A 19,484-nucleotide genomic window follows, 5' to 3' on the forward strand; every position below is an offset into this window, starting at 1 on the left:
CAGGATCCACCGTTTATATGCAAAGATGGTCTCAAGGTTGGCAGTTATAACCCGGAAGAACCCACTTGCATTAATACTTCATAGGGTTACAGATACACAAATAGAACAGAAAACTGTTCTCAGCTACTATCGGGAATCATTCTTCCTTTTTGTTTAATGATATGTAAAAGGCATTTTATTTTATTTTATTCTTAAAATTTATTTATTTAAATTCAAGTTGGTTAACAAACAGTGTAGTCTTGACTTCAGGGGTAGAACCCAGTGATTCATCACTTACATATGACACCCAGTGCTCATCCCAACAAGTGCCCTCCTTAATGCCCAACCCCCATTTAACCCACCCCCCTCCCTTCTAGCACCCCCAGTTTGTTCTCTGTATTTAAGAGTCTCTTATGGTTTGTCTCCCTCCCTGTTTTTATCTTATTTTTCCCTGGGAATCATTTTTAAATATATTTTCTGCTACTGAGCTTCCATTACTTTTTGAAACCTTACTACTTCAACTTTTTTTAAAGGTACTTTTTAAAGTATCTTTTCTGAATGAAGATTTGAAAGGAACATTGTAGGATAGATTTTAAGGCAATATGAACTTTTAATATTCTCACGAAAATCAGCTAACGTCAATTTCAATGAACAATGTAAAGTTAATGACTTTGCAAACCTGGGACAGTTTGTTCTTAGGAATGTTTTACGTTTGCATGTGTGCATTTATACATGTTTGCACATAGAAAGATATAGAGAAAGACACATTTTTAAAAAAATTTTCACATAACTAGGAGTTTGAGCTCAATCCATGAAAGTCAGAATGAACTTGACTAATTACTATGCTCTATAATGAATCAAGCCCAAATACTACTTTTTGATTTATTTTAATTTTATAATGTTTATTTATTTTTGAGAGAGAGGGAGAGAGAGAGAGAGAGGCAGAAAGAGAGAGGGAGACACAGCATCTGAAACAGGCTCCGGGCTCGGAGTTGTCAGCGGAGAGCCCGATGCAGGCCTCAAACTTGAAAATGGTGAGGTCATGACCTAGGCCGAACTCGGACGCTAAACCAATTGAACCACCCAGGTGCCCGGCTTTTTGATATATTTAAATAACAAAAGTAGACGAGGAGTGCAGATTAAAATTTCTAAGAAATGGAGTCATTAATGGTTTATTTTTAAGCCACGGTATTTTTTTTAAAGTTTATCTATTTATTTTGAGAGAGACAGGAGCTGAAATCGAGTCGATGCTTAACCAACTGAGCCACCCAGGCGCCCCAAGGTATTGATTTTTTTTAAGTTATATTGAGATATAATTCACGTATCATATTTCACTTGTTTACAGTCTATCATTCAATGACTTCCTGCAGTACATTCACAGAATTGTGCACCTGTCACAATTTTAGAATGCTGTCATGTCCCCCCAAAACACCCCAGTACCCTTCCTTGTGTCCTTGTCACCCTTCAATTCACGGTGCCCCCAATCTAGGCAGTCATGGATCTTTCTGTCTCATAGATCTATCTATTCTGCACATTCCATATAAATGGGATCATCCACTACGGGGTCCTTTGTGTCTGGATTCTTTCCTTAGCAAAGTATTTCCAAGGTTCATTCACATTGTAGCAGGTATCAGAACGTCATTTCTTTTTACTGCCTAATGATACTCCACCGTGTGGATATGCCACACTTCGTTTAAGCTCTCATTAGGGAATGGACGTTTGGGTTGTTTCCACTTTCATGCAGCAAACGTGAATAATGCTGCCATGAATGTCCACATACAAGTTTCATGTGGACATCATTTCATTTCTCTTGGTATGTACCTAGGAGGGAAGGTGCTGCATCATATGGTAAAACTCTATGCATAACCTTTTAAGAAACGGCCAGACTGTTTTCCAAAGTGGCTGCATTTTGCATTCTAGTCAGTAGTGTGTGAGGGTTCCCATCTTTCACCACGAACACAAAAAGCATGCCCTTCGGCTCGCCCTGCCTCTTACTTCTCGAACTGTTCGTTTTAATCAGTAACCTCTTTCCTAGGGCAGCATATTCTACCCTTAACTACCTTCATTCTTCTTGTGATTATCTGTCTCATTATAGCCATTTTAGGATGTGGGAAGTAGTATGGCCCTGTCGTTTTGACTCGCATTTCCCTGGTGGCTAATTACGTTCAGTATCCTTTTAGGTACTTATTGGCCATTGGTATATCTTCTTTGGAGAAATGGCTATGGAGACCTTCACCCATTTTCTACCTGGGCCACCTTTTTATTATTGGGTTGTGATAGCTCTTTACATATTCCAGATATAAATTTTTTATCAGGTATATGATTTGTAAAAAGTTTCTCAATTCTTCTTTTTAAATGTTTTATTTATTTATTTATTTATTTATTTATATGTAATAATGATTTCAGGAGTAGAAAATTTTCTCAGTTCTTGTCAGTTGTTGTTTCACAATTTGCTGGTATCTTGAAGCACAGAAGTTTTCGATTATGTTCAGTTTACGCATTTCTTTCTTTTTTTGCTTATACTTTGAGCAATGTACTATTTTTACATGGTAACAACTAATTTCTTCACCTTAGTATCTGAAATAAACTATTTGTGGGATTTCATAATATTCCTAAATTAGCTGTCTTTTTAAGTGTACCTTAAAATACAAGTGAATAGTTTGATCACAATGTTTAAGTTTTTTTTTTTTTCAATTTGGACAAACAAAACAGCCAAACACCTTAGTTAATTCCTTCCAAATGAACAAACATTTACCAGGCACTCTGAAATAGGATTTCTAAGTCTTCTTAGTTCTTTCAAGGTGAAGCACTATTTTTTTCTAATGTTTATTTTTGAGAGAGAAAGAGAGAGAGAGAGAGAGAGAGAGAGAGAGCATAAGTGGGGGAGGGGCAGACAAAGAGGGGGACAGAGGATCTGAAGCGGCCTTGAGCTGACAGCAGAGAGCCTGATGCAGGGCTCTAACTCATGAGCTGTGAGATCATGACCTGAGCCAAAGTTGGACGCTTAAGTTAACCACCCAGGCGCCCCTCAAGGTGGGGCACTATTAAAATCATACACCTCTTATATGTTACAGGGCAAAGGACTTCATGTATTCCTACGTATGTGAATAATCTAAGATAGGTATCATAAGGTGTAGAAAGGAAAGCCCAGAGTTGTTAAATAACGTGCCTGAGGTCCCAAAGCTAGTAGATAAAAGAGTTTAATCTCTTGTCTACCTAATTTCAATGACTGTGACTGTCCCTGCTCCTTAACTATCTAGCAACCCCTGCTGACATCTGCTCTCATCTAGTACTATAAATCTCAGCAGACTTGAACCACAAAACAGAGGAGCAGTGAAGTCGTGGCCGGGTCAAACTCTTGTCTTTCAGGACAATGCGAACATAGCTGCTGTCTGTGCACTGATGCAACTTTGGAAAGAAATAGGACTTCCCTCACGAAGAAGAAAAAATTAGGTGTCTTTCTCCCAAAGAGCCACTTTGAGAGAAATCAGGGTACCTGGACATTGGCAAAGTCAACGCGGTTGAGGTCGTTGAGCATCTGGTTGATCTGAGAAGTGTTCTGAAGCACTGCACGAGCTGCCTGGGCCAGGTGATTGAGCGACGTGTATCTTCGCAGAGTCTGGGCAAAGGCACTTACAGCGGCGACCTGTAACGACATCCCATCAAAAGCGGGTGTTTCTTCCTCTCTGGTAAAAGGAACCACCGCAATCTTTAAATCTGTGTTCCCTTGCCAAATTTTAAATGCTTCCGTCTGATACTTATTTCAAATTCATTTCGTGTGAGAGCTTACTTGTAAATTATAGCATTTAAATCTCTAAACCCAAGTATTGTTTTCCTTTTGAATAGGTAGAGGTCAAGACTAAAACAAACTTCCATGTTCTTCGACATCTGGGTGCAGCATTAATTAAACCAGTCTTGCAGGAAATGACTTTGTCTAGCTTGGGAAGCAGGAAAAATGTTGATTTTCACTTCTTTTTTACTCTCTGTAGGACAGTCAATGACAAACTCTATTAAATACAATTTTTTTCTTTTTATTCAGAAAACCAAACTATATAGCTTCACTTTTTTAAATGGATTTAAAAAAATGGACTCTTCAGAGCAATGTCATTCATATTCGCTCTTACTTCCTTTACCTTGTAGAAACCTGAGAAATTTTCAGGTGAATTAAGAGTGTTCATAGCCTTTATCAGCAAACATACAGTCAACAAACTTATCAGACTTAAAGCAACCATCTGAATCTATGTAGACGGGCTACCCAAGATTTCTCCATTTGCCCCTCAACATCTACCTTCTATCCTTCATTCCGCTCTGTGCCCAGAAAGACTACTCTGAATGGACTACATTAACTTCTTCCCTTACACTCTGGCTTCCAGTTGGGTTTGGCCAATGATCGGCACTAGGAGGGGACAGAACGATGGGAAAAAAGAGTTGAGTTCAAAGTATGTATTCCCCTGCACCCTCAGCTCTCTCCCTATTTTGGCAAGGCCAGCTTTCCTGGTCTAAGACCCCGGTCCTTGGGGGGAAGGAGATGATCTCCTGATGCCATAGCTTTTACCTCTTTCCCCTGCTTCAGACCTAGTGATGCTCAGGACTTCCCACTATTGCCAGTCCCTGGGTGCTTTACCATTCTTCTGGGTTTTCTTAACTCTGTTTACACCTTTGGAAATAGACCCTTCTGAAATTATTTTCAATTACTCCCTTTGGATATACCATTTGCTTCCCGCTGAGACTTTGGATAAAATAGGCTACACTGAAAGGTATCAAAGACAATGTCAAAAGAAGTCTCAGTAAATATCTAAATCTCATGATCTCCTGGAAATTGATCACATGCAAAGTCAACCTAATGAGCATTTTAACATATTGACAGGGATGCACGGTAAGCCATTAAATCATGATGGGCATGTAAGCAGCAACTGATTACATTGTCTATACAGGGCGTTCCCAGGTCAAAGGATACTATTTTCTGATAGATGTTTCAAGACTATGTGGAACATGGGAGAAGTCACATTCTTTCAAAAAATAAGTCCTAAGACTTTTTTCCATTTACGTAGTTTATATTAACTGAGTATATCCTATGTGTCAGATAGTATGTTAAGTACCTCACATATATTACCTTGTTTTTAATTCTTAGAACTATCATATTAGACACACATCGTGACTTACAGGGATTCTGTAGCTTGCTCAAGGTTACACAGAAACTATGTTATAGTGGTAGAAAATATTTGATAACAATAGTCATAACCTAATTATGCTCTTCTTCTGACAGGGTAGATTATCTTCATTGAGTGAGTGCTCAGCTAAAAGGAAAAAAAAAAAAAAAAAGGCTGCATATCAGTGACAGAAGAAAAGCAGAAGACACCCTCCACCAAGGCAGATCATCCAAATCGACTCTGGGGGTCGATGAAATGGCCAACATTGTAGTTAGACTGCAAGCACATTCACTTTGGTAATACTGGGAAGGGAGGTACTTTTAGCTGTTTGAGGTATTGCTGTGGCTATGCCTGACTTTGCAAACAGGAAAGCATTCCTGTAACCATCATAATCAAAGAGTACATCCTTTCTTTGTTCACCTCAATGTGGCACTCTAGAACTTTCTGCAATGATGGAAATGTTCTACGTATGTGCTGCCAAATATGGTAGCCTCTAGTCACATGGGGCTACGGCGCGCTGGAAACACAGCTAGTGTGACTGAAGATGTAAAATTCTAATTTAATTTAAATTTAAAATTCAAATTTAAGAAGCCAATGTGAATATCCTTACTGCATGCATAAACGCAAAGCTCTAGAGCAGTGACCTACGGTGGGCACATCAATGAAATGTTCCTTCTGTGTGTTTTCTTATTTTGTTTATTTGTGTTTTGTTGTTGTTTTTCTTTTTCTGTATGTTTTAGAAAGTGTTACTGCAAATCTTAAGTCAAAGCAGAAAGAACTGGGAGCTACCTTTGTTACCAAAGAGACTTATTAGCTACAAGAACTAAATCTATCAACTATGCCACCAAACTAAAAAACAAGGCGTGCGGTTGAAGTCTGACAGTGGATACAGTCATTGAGAAAAAGCCATGAATGGAATTTTTGGTACAAAGTTTAGACAAAATCAGTCTAATCTTGCCACAGGACATGTTCACAGATTAACCTAAAGTAATAAGGTTAGGAGGGGACAACGTGGAGATCAGAATGCATTTCTTTAGCTACACAATCCATATTCCTTATAAATGCTGATCAATTATGAGACAGTTGCTCACTTTAAGAAATGATTACTTGATTCACAAAAGCATTCTCCAGTGTCAAAAATAAAACATGCTGAAAATCAAAAGAATATTAATTTACATGAACATTTCACAATATGAGTATAGGTGGGGACTTCAAAAAGCTAAAACTCCCTCAGATGAGAAACTACTTGAACATTCTAGGCTATCCTCTTTAACTTCTGAAATTAAGCAATCTGAAATATATACTTTGGAAACAGGCTTATAAATACACCACACTTAAAATGCTTCTCTAGTTCCTTGGAGAGGAGCATTATCAAAGAACATCTCCTGTGCAAGTTCTTTATTACACGGTTATAAAGCAAAAATAAAAACATCAGTTTGAAAAGTTCAATATATTACAATACCAACATAATACAGAACAATTTTCTACATTGTACATAATAGAGAACAATTTTCTAAATACAGAGGAAAAAGCAAAAACATAAAAACTTACCTTGGTTTGTATCATTCTCTGTGGGATATTGTTCATGGCATTGGAAAGCCAACCTTCAAGGCTTTTTGCAAAATTTCGAATGGCTTGGGTCAAGGCACCTAAATGTTAAAGAATAAAAGCAGAACGAAAAAGACACCAAAGAACATTAATCTTTATTCCAGGAGAGGAGAAAACATGCGTACATGACATCTGAAGTAACACAGAACTTATATTGTCCTCATTGGCAAGACTTTTTCCACATTATTCCTAACTTTGAAAGCATCCAAGAATTGTATTTTGGGCTTTTATCCCCCTTTACAGCTATTTTGTTCTCAGATATTTATGACGCTTTGTTGGGAAATGAAAATATTCAAACATTTCTGCTTATAGTAACATATACCAGTTGTGAATATACTTATGGAATCTTCTATCTTGAACAAGGCACTCTTTTCATTAATAGCTTAATGCTCAAAGGCTAAGTATTTTCTTTATAAATTCTTCACCCTGATTTGTCAAGCTCTTAATCAATTTTCCTTTCTTTAGTTAAAAGAAAATAATGCAAAGCTTTCTCCCTTCCTCTACACATCTATTCATGCTAGAACATATTGTATTAGTATCTCTTACTCTTGTTGAAAAGGTAAAAATTAAAATTGCCTGATTTCAAAATTTTGGAAAACTATTCTCCGTTTCACTTGGCAGGTTGAGATAAAAGATCAATGTGATAAAATTGCTGTCACAGAGACTGATATTCTTAAGATATTCCTAAAATAGTCCGTTCGTGTTCTTCACGAATTTGTTAAGACCCGAAAGAGAGTTGGGTCCCACGAGAGTAGTTTTTATAGTGGTCATAAAATGACTGGAAGCATCATCAGTTATCAGGAATGACTACAACTATTTTACAAGAAGGGATCTACTTCCTAGGACTGCTGTATAATAATAATAAAAAAAATTTCTTCTCTTGTTCAACAAGTAATTCAGTCAATAGCATTTTACTTCATCTGTACCCAACGTTCCTCAGTGTAGGAAACAGTTTCAGACATTTAATAGAGAAGTGTCTGGAACACCCACAACATGTAATTAATCTCTGTGGGTTCCCTATAATGTGGTAGGCATTCTAATTTGCAGTCTACTGTAAGAAACACAGAAGTTATGTTTTTCTCCAAGGCTACCAAGGATATTAATGTTAATGCTGGGATTAAATTCCTTGCTTTTTCTTCCTGTGCTCAAATGAGTCTGACATGCTTCTCTCTATTACTTTTGGTAAAGCAGGGTTAGAAATAATTTAGCTTGCTCAAGTTGCTTGCAGAAGATACAAATTCCACTATCCCAATCATAAAAACAACTGTTTTTTAAATCATTTCTTTCACTGGTCAAATGATAGAACAGAGGTTCAAATGACTCAATTTTGATCAGGAAAAACACTCAAGAAGTATCAATTCTTAACCATGACAATCATCTACTGGAAACACGGACTTGGAAATTTCTAGAGAACGAATCTTGCGAAATTTCCAAAGCTTCCCACTTTAGCCAAAAAAAAGAAAAAAGAAAGAAAAATATTTTTCTGCTGTCTTATGTATTAGAACCATGGAGGGCAGGCATGAATGGAAATGAAAAAGAGTGAAAAAAAATTAACAACCCTTTTTGAAACTCAGTAAAATTTTGTTCAGAATTCAACTTGGCTGTCTGTATTTTGCATGTTTTCTACTATTCACATAGAACACATTACTTGATCAGCATGAAAAAACCAAGAACCAAGAAAAGTTACTTTAAAAAAATATTTAGCATGGGTCTTGTTTTATCTAGACAAATTTCATGCTAGGGAAGATTATAAGAGAAAAAGATGTGTTGTATATCAAGTGAGTGTAAGCTTTTGCTTTCTTGTACTATAGGAGTTTGGGGGCCGCCTTTACAGACACTCATAATTGTACATAAGTGTTGCTGGTTGGGTTCTTATACAATTCTTACACATAACTGTGTTTCACTTTCAGATAAATGTATTTTAGAATAGAGTAGCTTCAAGCTGACTTCAAATTAGTGTGATATGAAGACATTTTTTGGCTAAAAAAAGGAATCCCATCTGGACAGTAAATGGGTAGAGTGAAGTACTAGTAGCCAGGAAAATATAATTTTTAAAAATAAAATTAAGTCTGCTCTCTCTCTAGGGATTCATGTCAGATCAAATTGTGCAGATTGACTCTGACAACTTTTTCTCATGAATGGATGGTTTACAATTTAAAACTATTCCAAGGCTAACTTGTCTCGGCCTGCTTGCGATTGATATTAAAATGCACATGATCAGAAGATAGCTATGTGAGCTGTAATTTAAGTTTTAGTTTGTGAAGTCTTGTTATAGACTCAGAATTAAATTTCCAAATGTACTTTGTAGGGTAGCACATTAATGTCCCTGGTAACTTCATAGAAGCTATAAAACTAAGGTCACGTGAAAATTCCTGAAGTTGAGTTATCTGCTAAATGTAGAGACAAATTTCTTGACAGAAGAAACTGGTTTTCGAATCAAAATTTGCACAAAACAAAGGTCAAGGGTGCTGCTGTACCCTTAAAATTATGAGGCTTAGAGTCAATGAAAAGTGATACATGATTTAGTTTAGGAAACTGTTGACTTCATAAGTCTTGTGGTGTTAACAGAAATTGATGTTGGTGATTTCCCTCACAAAAGAAAGAGTTCACCGACATCTCTTCTTGTATCTCATGAGAGAAATGGTACTTTATGGGCCAGAGGTCACTGGCTAATGAGCCACCCCTATGCAACTTCCCTGACACATCTCTAGAGATTATCACTCAGAGCACAGGGAGCAAGACAAAAACAAGGAAAATCAAGATTCTGGAACATAAATCAGGAGAGAATTTACACACTGAAATTTTCCATGACAACGTCACTTTTAATCAATTGTCAGTCAGGAAGCTTGGTGCAGATAGAGTGGAAAAAACTAGCAATTGACAAAAATGCGAGACAATGACAGTTGGATTTCTTTTCCTTAAACTTATTTCTGTACAAACTTATGGGTGTTCCTTAATATTATATGTAAATGAGTATCTAAGCATATATTTTGAGATGGAGGGGAACACCTGGAAAGCACTATCTTCCACCGTTGTCTGTCATATTCAGGAAGAAAAAAAGAAAGTATAAACATACACATGCTGGTATCTTCCCCTTTTCTTCTACTAAATCCCTCCTTCAATAATTTCTGTTAGGATTTAACATAAATCAACTGTGAACAGTGTACTTGAAGTACATGGTTGCCAATTTCACAAGCTAAAAGACTGCTTTTACCTTATTAATGTCACTGCGGAGTGGAAATTCTGTCCCACTTGTTGAAATGTTAAGGTCACTAGTATGTGCCATAAAGGTGTCCGCATAAAATCATTTCAACTGCCTACTTCTACCACAAGTATCCACAGTAGCATTTATATTGACACGTGCAGAAAATGGCTTTGTTTGTTCTAAATACATCCCATCCCTTAAAAAAGAAACCTAATTTTTCTATGTAATTCCTATTTGCTTCATGGTGGGAATGCTCATGTGGCTATATATATACAGATTTTTCTTTCCAAATGCCAGTTAACCATTACTGTTAATGGAAACTGCATTTGTGGTTCTCAACGGGATGGAGGTGACGAAGTAAATGCTTTTAGAGAGGAATTCAACTTTAGCGGACACCAAGACAAATTCATTTCGAATCAAAAGCAACCACGAAAGAAAGAGGCTGGCCTCGCAATTACAGATTTTAAAAACTTTTAGCTTTCTGAAGGGAACTGTGTCCTTGGGGAGAAACCTTCACAAGGCTGCCTGGCCTGGGAGTGCTCTTATAATAATTAGTCACCGTGGCCGTCGCATCGTTAGGTTGTCTTTTCTCTCGGAAAGAAAATGAAAGACTGGAAAACAGATCATGTTTCTTTCCCCGTTACCTACAGTTTTGCTCTAAGCTGCTTTCATTCGATATTCCTTTGTGTTGCATGGTTGGAAATATATATATATATTTTTTGGCAAATCTAAATGAGGTTAGAATCACCCTACATCGCAACGTCCCTTCCCCAAACTTCTTGGGTGGAATGTATGAGAACAAAAGCATCCGTACTTGTCTGCATTTAACTTACTAGGAATAGGTCTAAGCACGTCGGGGATGAGAATCTCCACCAAAGCCTGGTACATCCCATGGTCACAGTTACACATCCATTTCAGGATAGACTCATGTTTGCACAGAGTTATCAGCTTTGCTTTCGGAAGTCGACTTTCTATTTCACTCAGATTGCTGGTGTGAATAAATGTAGCAAATGAATAGATGGAAAATGAGGATAAAAAAGAAAATGGACTTTAAAAATAGTTTTAGTTTATCAAATATTACTGAGGTTAGCACTATACCACCATTGCACGGGGTCCGTACGGCTGCGTCCATATAACACTCCCCCAGAGCTGCCTGCGCACGTTAATACCTTCTGACGGCATGAGAGGCAGGTGTGATACTAATTCCATGAGGATGAAATAGCTCTACCGCAGTCCCCCAAATCAATAAAAATGGGAGCTACCACACACACACCGAAACCTCCAGAGAGCAGTTTGTGGTTCATTTCAAGCTATTCAGTTAAGGTTATCAGGTAAGGTTCACAACTGGTATACAGATCTCCAGTTTATTAGCTGTGACATCTACTCGGCCAAGAAAATGGATCGGAAAAGCATATTGATTCTGACCTTGATTCGGTGATGGTAGTGCCGTCGGTTGGAGTAGAGGGAGAATAGCGCCAGAATGTTTGCCACAGTTTTTCTATCAGGCTAAACTGAAGATTCACGACAACGTCCAGTATTGCCTGAAGGAACAGAATGGTTATACTGGCGTTACCTCACGACGCTTCTCACGGGCAGGTGCGAGGAGCGCGTTCCGTACTGGGAGGGCAGGGGTGGAGGCACCTGAGGGGTTTGTAGGTTATACGGTGAAAGTGGAGTAACTGTGGCCAATGGAAAGCGAACAGAAGAGCTCAGGCAGGGAGAACATAAGCTCTGGAACGATGAACAGGCTGGCATGTAGTCCTCCAGGAATGGCCTCATATCCCAGCCTCGCTTTACCTCTCTTTTTTCTCCCTAACTCCCCTTCCTCTCCATTTTCCTCTCTTGCTTTTCTTTCATTCCTTCACACACGGCTTCCTTCTGCCTCCACGGCTGCTGTGACTCTTCCTATTCTCAGACCCCAAAGGACACAGAACAAAGATTCGATTCACATTGGTGGTCCCCAAAGGGTTGGGTGTGCTCACGGCCGGCAAAGATGGCGGAAGGGAAGGGTGTAGAGCAGCCTGTGCACGGTGGACAGTCAGGGCTAACTGAGCCTGTCTAGGGCGGCTGATGAGGATTCCAGAGTGTTCCCAGGCAACCAGAGGTTGGGCCAGGAATTACAATGAGACTGGCCTTCAGAGGACAGCACCTGTCCTGGCAGAATAAGGGCTGTGGTCAAGCCACACCTCCGTCTCATTCCTTCCTCTGCTTATTCCCTTTAGAGAAGGGCATTAAGACCATCCCCTTTTCTAACCTTGGGGGCAGGAGCCACATCCTCCTTCTCCTTCATTTTATCTCCCAGAACCATTTCCCAGCTGCATCAAAGATGTTTTTTTTTTTGGTTTTGATGATGCTAAAATTTGCCCCCTTCATTAAATTTTGATGATCAGATTTAATTTCACCCTGCCATTGCAATTAGTTTATAAATTCGCCTTCAGATAAAAGCAGCCACAAAACCAAAGAATAACTTGTTTGTGCAAAGAGCATGTGACTCTGTGATTATTTTGAGCATAAAAGACAGAAGTCATCAGCATAACGTGTCGATGCTGGCAGCACTGAGGACCAGGACAGGTGAAACAGGCCCATCGAGATCAGCAGAATTCATAGAAGCAGAGAGACAACAGGGGGCAATCGGGAGAGTCGATCTGGGTGTGTGAGGCAAACGGAGGAAACTATAACTTCGTAATTGTATGGTCTCTGTCACCTGTGTCAATCTGGCCCTATGCAGGATACAGAGGAGAACTGTCCTATATAAATATTCAGACCGATTCAAATGTTAAGCAAAATACGTTTTGAGGGCATGTTCTGGTAACGAGTAGGGAATGTTACAAGTAGTCGGATAATGAAGATGGAGGGAAAGGGATGAATTAATTACCACACTCCTCACGCTGTGATATTAGGAACAATTATGATGTGAGTGTTGAAAGTAAAAGGCAGATCAATGTCCCCCCTCCCAGGCAAAAATGTTCTCAAGAGGCAAATCATTATACTGCTCTTTCAACTTTCATTCTGAGAGATAGCTATTAATAAAACTACTGCTAATATCATATATAATACCTAGGTCTCTCTATCTATGAGATTGATATAAAAACACTAAGCTTTCGGGGCGCCTGGACGGCTCAGTTGGTTAAGCGTCCAACTTCGGCTCAGGTCATAATCTCACAGTTCGTTGCGTTTGAGCCTCGTGGCGGGCTCTGTGCTGACAGCTCAGAGCCTGGAGCCTGCTTCAGATTCTGTGTCTTCCTCTCTCTCTGCCCTTTCCCTGCTCACACTCTGTGTATCCGTCCCTCTCTCTCAAAGATAAGTAAACATTTAAAAAAATAAATAAAAGAACACTATGCTTAAAGAAAAAAAACAGTTACTGCTGCAGCAGCTTGTGAAGAAAATTATACTGGTTCCTTACATAACAAAACTAGTGATACTTATATCTTTGATAAACAAATCATGAGAATTCCAAAAAACAAAAAAAGGTATATTAATCTTTCTTTAAAAGCATAAACTGTACAGAATATGAAATAAGGCAAGTAAAGAAATCAGTGCATCTGAAATGCACTCTCTCTTCAAATTAAATAATCTCAAATAATTCTTTTGAAAAGGACACTCACATCAGCCTCACTTGGGACATTTTTGCAAGTGAATAAAACATTTTATCCTTTGTCCACCCACTTTCAAATACGTTCAGACTGAAATACGTAGGCAGATGTATTTTTAAATAATACTTATTGTACTGGTTTAGGGCAGGTGACTATTTACAGGACAGGAGAAGAGACTGGGACACCTGTATTTCCAAAGTCTGGAGGCCTGACATGAAAAAGCAATCAGAATTCCTCTTTCTCATGCCTGCCGCCATGGGTCATGCGAGCTGGCGTCAATGCTTCTAATTCCATGAAATACAGGGGGATCATTCTATGAACGGCCATTTCCCACATATATTGATTACCATTCCTGTCCGTATCTCTTCATACAGTCTATTCCCAAATGTTGGTATTTTAATGAAATTTTTGTAGCCCCAAAGATATTTTCATCTCTCATCTTACTGGTGGAGCTTTTCACTTAGAATAAGTTTACCACACATTCTTTAGTAATATAAAGGATCATGCTCCAACTTGTATTTCGAACAAATAGAAACTCCAAAAGAATCCAAATTATATTTGTGTGAGTCAGGCTGCTTTAAGAAAGATTCACCTGAACACAGAGAAATGAGAAGTTGCTTAGACATCTATAGATAAAACGTGAGTACATGTGATATCTGTGTACAAAGAAATTTTTTCTAGACACATAAGGCTCCTCCAGAAATTCTCTAAGGTTGGAAGAAGCACGGTGTAGTCAGAGAGATGGATACTAAGTGTCTGTCATCATTCCAACTAATGTTGGGAACAAAGAGAGGGCTTGGCCTTGGGTGTTAGTGATCTAGCAACCTAGACAAGCACTGGGATTCACTGAAGCAGTTGGCATTTCTGGAGTGGGAAAGAAATGTGTGAAGGCTATGAGCTGAGACTCCTCACTGCGTACTGCCTTGTCAGCAGTGAGGAGGGCTGTCCGTGAAAGGCAAGGGTCAGATCACAAATAGCCCTGGAATAAAGCTACTTAAATTGTAAACAGACTCTTCTTTCAAAAAGGCACTTAAGACAATTCTTATTGCAATCCCTTTCTGCCCTTTCCACCAGGTAAGCTACAGATGCATTCATACCCTCTCCTGGAGACGAGGAGTCCGTTCTAATGGGGCACACTCGGAAAAGGGGGAAAAGCAGGGATGGAAAATACCAAGAGAAATGCTAAGTAACCAGAAAAACAAAACAAAACTAGAGCCTCATTAATCCCTGGACAGAACACCTAAAGTGCTTCACTAAACATTGTTAGAAAATACTTTCTTCTTTTTTTCAAGTTTATATACTTATTTAAGTCATGTATATACCCAATGTGGGGCTCAAACTCACAACCCTGAGATCAAGAGTCACATGCTCTTCTGACTGAGCCAGCCAGGCATCCTCTAGAAAATATTTTTGACAGATATAACACAGTCATGGTGTGAAATTCAAAAGCTTAAAAAGGATATGGAAAAATTAAGTCTCTGCCCACTGACTCCCAGTTATCCAGTTTCCTTCAACAGGCGGCCGCCATAAACACATTCATAGTCTGCTTTTTCTGCTGGAGAAGTTCATATACATGTTCCTTCCCACTCAGATGACAGTATAATATACACCGTGTTTTACATCTCGCTTTTCCAAAAATAAATCCCGGGACGGATTCCTCATTAGGACACCTAGAAGCATCTGTTCTTTTTAATGGCGGCACAGTATTCTGCTTAAGAGACTGTATCGTGTTTTATTTATTAGTTCCCTTGTAGATGTTGAAGCTCCAACCAATCTTTTGCACTAAAAGCCGTAAGGCAACGGGTTCCCTTGTACAGTTACGTCTTCACCCAGGTGGCACATTTTCAAGGGTGGGTACCTAGAGGTGGCAGAATTGCCACATCAAAGGATTCGGATTAGGATATGCTAAGGAGATGGAAAGTAAAATCTATTTTCCCTTTCTTGCATCCGTCATTTCTTTAGTCTGAGACAAGAAGAAAGATGAACTGCTTAGTGTTCAAAGATATATGAACTGACTTTACCTGTCCACGAGGAGTAAGCCTGATTATTTTATTACAGCAAGTTGTCTGGCAAAAATTTAGCATGCATTCATACTGTGTTTGGAAAAACTTACCTCACAGTGCTCTCGATAAAGACTCTGCAGTGACTTGATATCCTCAAAGGTAGTACCATCTGGCAGAGAAGAGATTTCAACTTCTCCAAACTCTGGAAGTGCTCGAGATGCATCTGTTGCCATGACAACACAACAGAAAAAAACTCTCGTGGATTGTGCCAATTACAGATTAATGAGGGAAAATTTAAGAGGACTAAAAAAAGGAAAAAAACGTAAGGGCCAGAGGTCCAACGATGAACAACTTCTCATAGTAGTATGTTTCACACAAAATGTAGCAACGTCATCCGGGGGAAGAGAATAGAGGAGGCACTGAGAAATTGTGGAGGAACTAAATTTTCGCTACAATTATACTAGAAATAACAGACCATAATGTCTCTCAACATAGGGCCCCTATTAAGAGAAAAATATCTCGAGCTGGCCAGTATCCATTTCAGTTATTACTGTGTTCCTTAGGAACATAAAAAAATAAACCTAGCTTTAAACTCATTATACTCGTACTTCTTATAACATCATAAACCAAAAGAGCTATGAAACGAACACACATAAATTTACAAAAGTGACATTAAACTGAACAACATTGATTTGCTATGATGGTGATGTTGCTGTTCTATCGCTAAGTTAACTCTTGCGACATGAATACAGTATTGACTACTGCGACCCAACGTCTTTCGAATTTGACAGGCCTGTACCAACAGGTACTATACCATTACTCTTCTATATTCAAATGAGCTGTGGAACCTTCCTCCACACAGCACCGGGACATCATTGAGACTTCCCTTGGGATGAATTACATAATTTACATAATTTACCTAGTCTCTCCCTGTTCCATTCTCATTAGCTCTGGCAATTTATGCAATGTACTTTGGCACCTGCTTTATCATAAATTCAAATCCAAATGCATTCACTAAAACCGCACAATGGTATTCGTTCTAGTCTTCTAGATAAGCCAGAAGACACTCTTATTATTATTATTTTTACAGATTCTAATTAAAATAAAAACATCAAGTAAAAAAATCAAAATTCTCGTAGAGAGGTTCAAGGCTCTCCGGAATACACGTGAGTACCCCAGTTTGGGAAACGCTGCCCTAATGTTTTCAAGGTCAGTAGCTACTCTAACTTTAGAGGCTTTTTGAACTGTTTGTCAGAAAAGTCCACACAGGGGGCGCCTGGGTGGCTTAGTCGGTTAAGCGTCCGACTTTCGCTTAGGTCATGATCTCGCGGTTCGTGGGTTCGAGCCCCGCGTCGGGCTCTGTGCTGACAGCCAGCTCAGAGCCTGGAGCCTGTTTCAGTCTGTGACTCCCTCTCTCTCTGACCCTCCCCTGCTCACGCTGTCTCTCTCTCTCTCGTAGAAATAAATAAAAAACATTAAAAAAAAAAAGAAAAAAAAAAGAAAAGTCCACACAGACAAGTATACACACGCACAGACTCACTCACACGCAAACTCTTTGTTGGCTTCTGTCTGTCTTGACCTGCCGTATGGACATCATGCGTGTTCAGCTTCACAAGAGCTGTCAATTAAAGTGCCTTTTCTGCACGTCAAGCTATCACAGGAATACGCAGGATGCTCACGTCCCACGCCCTAACTCTTTATTTACATAACAAGAAACAGGGACACATCTACAAAATTTAGAAAAATAGGATAGATTGTGATCAATTTTCAAATTCCTTTCAAGAATAGCTCACTTTTCCAAAGTTTCTAGTAATTTTTTTTCTAATCTGAGAGTGTACGTTTGCAACCTTATCGGCAGGCAATGAGAATTCTTGTTGGCACTTGAAGTAAACTACTGAAAGCGGACACAACAGAATTTTCATCACAAAAACCCCATGAACACAGATTCTGCAAAACAATGTCATGTTTTCTATGCACTTAGAAGTCCTACATGGGTTGAGGCTTCTTAAAAGCTCTAGTGAACATGAGACAGTAGAAATGATCTAGAACTATCACAGGCTATGCACAGAGACACACAAATCTTTCTGTGTAATTAACATCTGTAACAAACACAGCACGTGGAGAAAACTACTATTGTTGTCTTCTTTTCAACAGCCTAATAGCAACTAATATGCATTATACCTTAACATACCTAAAAACTGTTGATGATGTTGACTTTGGGCAATTACAGTTTGCTCAACAGATGTGCCTGTCTGTTGACCACTTCCTGTGAAACCATCTGCAACCCCATCCACTTTCTGCATGGGCTTGTACCTAAAATATTAGATGGGAAGAAACAAATAAACCAAATTATTCCTTGTTTTTTACATACTACGCAAAACTCCCATGGCATTCGATTTTATTCTCTCTTCTTTAACGACTCATGATAGTTGTAGGATTTTTTTTTCCCCCAGACACTCAAAAAGTTAGGATGAAGAAATTTTTTTCAATTGTGAAAAAGAAAATGGAGAAGGAGGCTTAGGAAAGGGACCAGGTTTCGAAAATTCAGAAATTTATCAATGAACACACGAGTTACAAGGTATTTCTTTGGACAACAGTGGCAAGGATGCCCACGATTATACGCAGTCTGAACATAACCTTTAATGGCCAATGGATCAAGGGGAAAACATTTTAAATACATTGGGACTTGAATGTGGAATAAAAGCTAGGAGCTGGGGCCTGGGAAATGTTAACGAATGGCTTTCCATTAATTAATATCTCTCAAACGTGATTCGGCCTACAAACTCTTCCATACTCGTTTTCATATTTCCTAAAGCTGCCTATACATCTCAAGACATTCATCCCCATTGACCCCTACCCTCATTTGCAAAAACAAAGACCGTAAGCACCAGCTTGTAGCAAAACACATGCACGATTCCATGTACAAAGTAGGTTACCAGTTAAAAAAAAAAAATCAACAGAATCAAAGTCAGCTACACGTATGCATTTAGGGTCAGGTCCTACTTATACAAACTCAGGAGCTCTTCTGCTAAGACAGGGCAAGCTGGTTTCAGCACAGGCGAGAAGGAAAGACTGGGAGAGAAACAGCACATGTGAAAAACAGCCCAGGTGAGTCTCTTAAGATGGGCAAATACAAGATAAGAAAAGAAGCAGCAACTCTAATTTCTTCTTTTCCTAAGATTTCAATTATTTTCCTTCATTTCAGAAATTCAGAAAAGACAGATAACCCTAAGAAAAAAATTAAAATCAACAATAAGCTTATTACTGAGAGATGGCATTCACTTCATGTTTATTCTCCCACTCAACCCCCTCCCTTTCTGATTATATTTATAAACTAAATCACCTAATGTTCTCTCCACCCAGACACTTCACTGTACCACTGGCATGGAATTATTCTGAATCGCAATGTCCTCGATACACGAACAAGATATACGCAAAGGCACTGGCACTGTGGTAACAGATATGAAATGAACAGCTATGGTGCAAACGAACGGTCGGGCTGTGTTAGGAAAGGACTCCATCTTGACTGTTATTAATGAGAACTTAGATAAGCAAACCTTCCCAGAAATAAAACTACAATCCCTCATAATGACATCTGCATTCCTTTCTTATGTGACAGTAACTCACAGAGAACTACAAAAAGCAAACCAAGTCAGAAGGTGAACAGGAGACTTCATTCCTGTTACCATCTCTGATGGCCCCATTCCGCCAACATGTGTTATTCTCTAAGGATATCAAACAACTCAAACCTATCCTTTTATTTCATGGGGGGAAAAAAAATCTCAAAGTACTTGTGCATTGAGGAAAATGTGCCGGAAGTGTCATTTATGAAAAAAATTGAGTTTTTAAAAATATTTTTTCTCCTTAAAGAATTATCGTGGAGAAGCAAAACAAAAAAAAAAAAAAAAAAAAACATAAGAGACAGAAATTTGAGAAAGTCTTGGGG

The 19,484-nt window shown here is 38.8% G+C and overlaps 1 protein-coding gene across 8 annotated transcripts in view; it reads right to left on the reverse strand.

The window, feature by feature from the left end:
* Nucleotides 1-19,484, reverse strand: part of RFX3 (regulatory factor X3) — a 250,388-nt gene that overhangs the window by 38,746 nt on the left and 192,158 nt on the right. For all 8 annotated transcript variants that reach the window (XM_077759440.1, XM_077759435.1, XM_077759433.1 and 5 more), the window contains 6 exons: nucleotides 17,730-17,851; nucleotides 15,649-15,761; nucleotides 11,368-11,483; nucleotides 10,776-10,930; nucleotides 6,681-6,778; nucleotides 3,476-3,625 (listed from right to left, as the gene is read on the reverse strand). In XM_077759440.1, coding sequence (XP_077615566.1) covers nucleotides 3,476-3,625; nucleotides 6,681-6,778; nucleotides 10,776-10,930; nucleotides 11,368-11,483; nucleotides 15,649-15,761; nucleotides 17,730-17,851 — 754 coding nt within the window. The remainder of the gene's footprint in view (nucleotides 1-3,475; nucleotides 3,626-6,680; nucleotides 6,779-10,775; nucleotides 10,931-11,367; nucleotides 11,484-15,648; nucleotides 15,762-17,729; nucleotides 17,852-19,484) is intronic.

Source organism: Crocuta crocuta, unplaced genomic scaffold (assembly GCF_008692635.1).
Source record: "Crocuta crocuta isolate KB4526 unplaced genomic scaffold, BGI_CrCroc_1.0 scaffold41, whole genome shotgun sequence".
In the NCBI taxonomy this organism is placed as follows: Eukaryota; Metazoa; Chordata; class Mammalia; order Carnivora; family Hyaenidae; genus Crocuta; species Crocuta crocuta.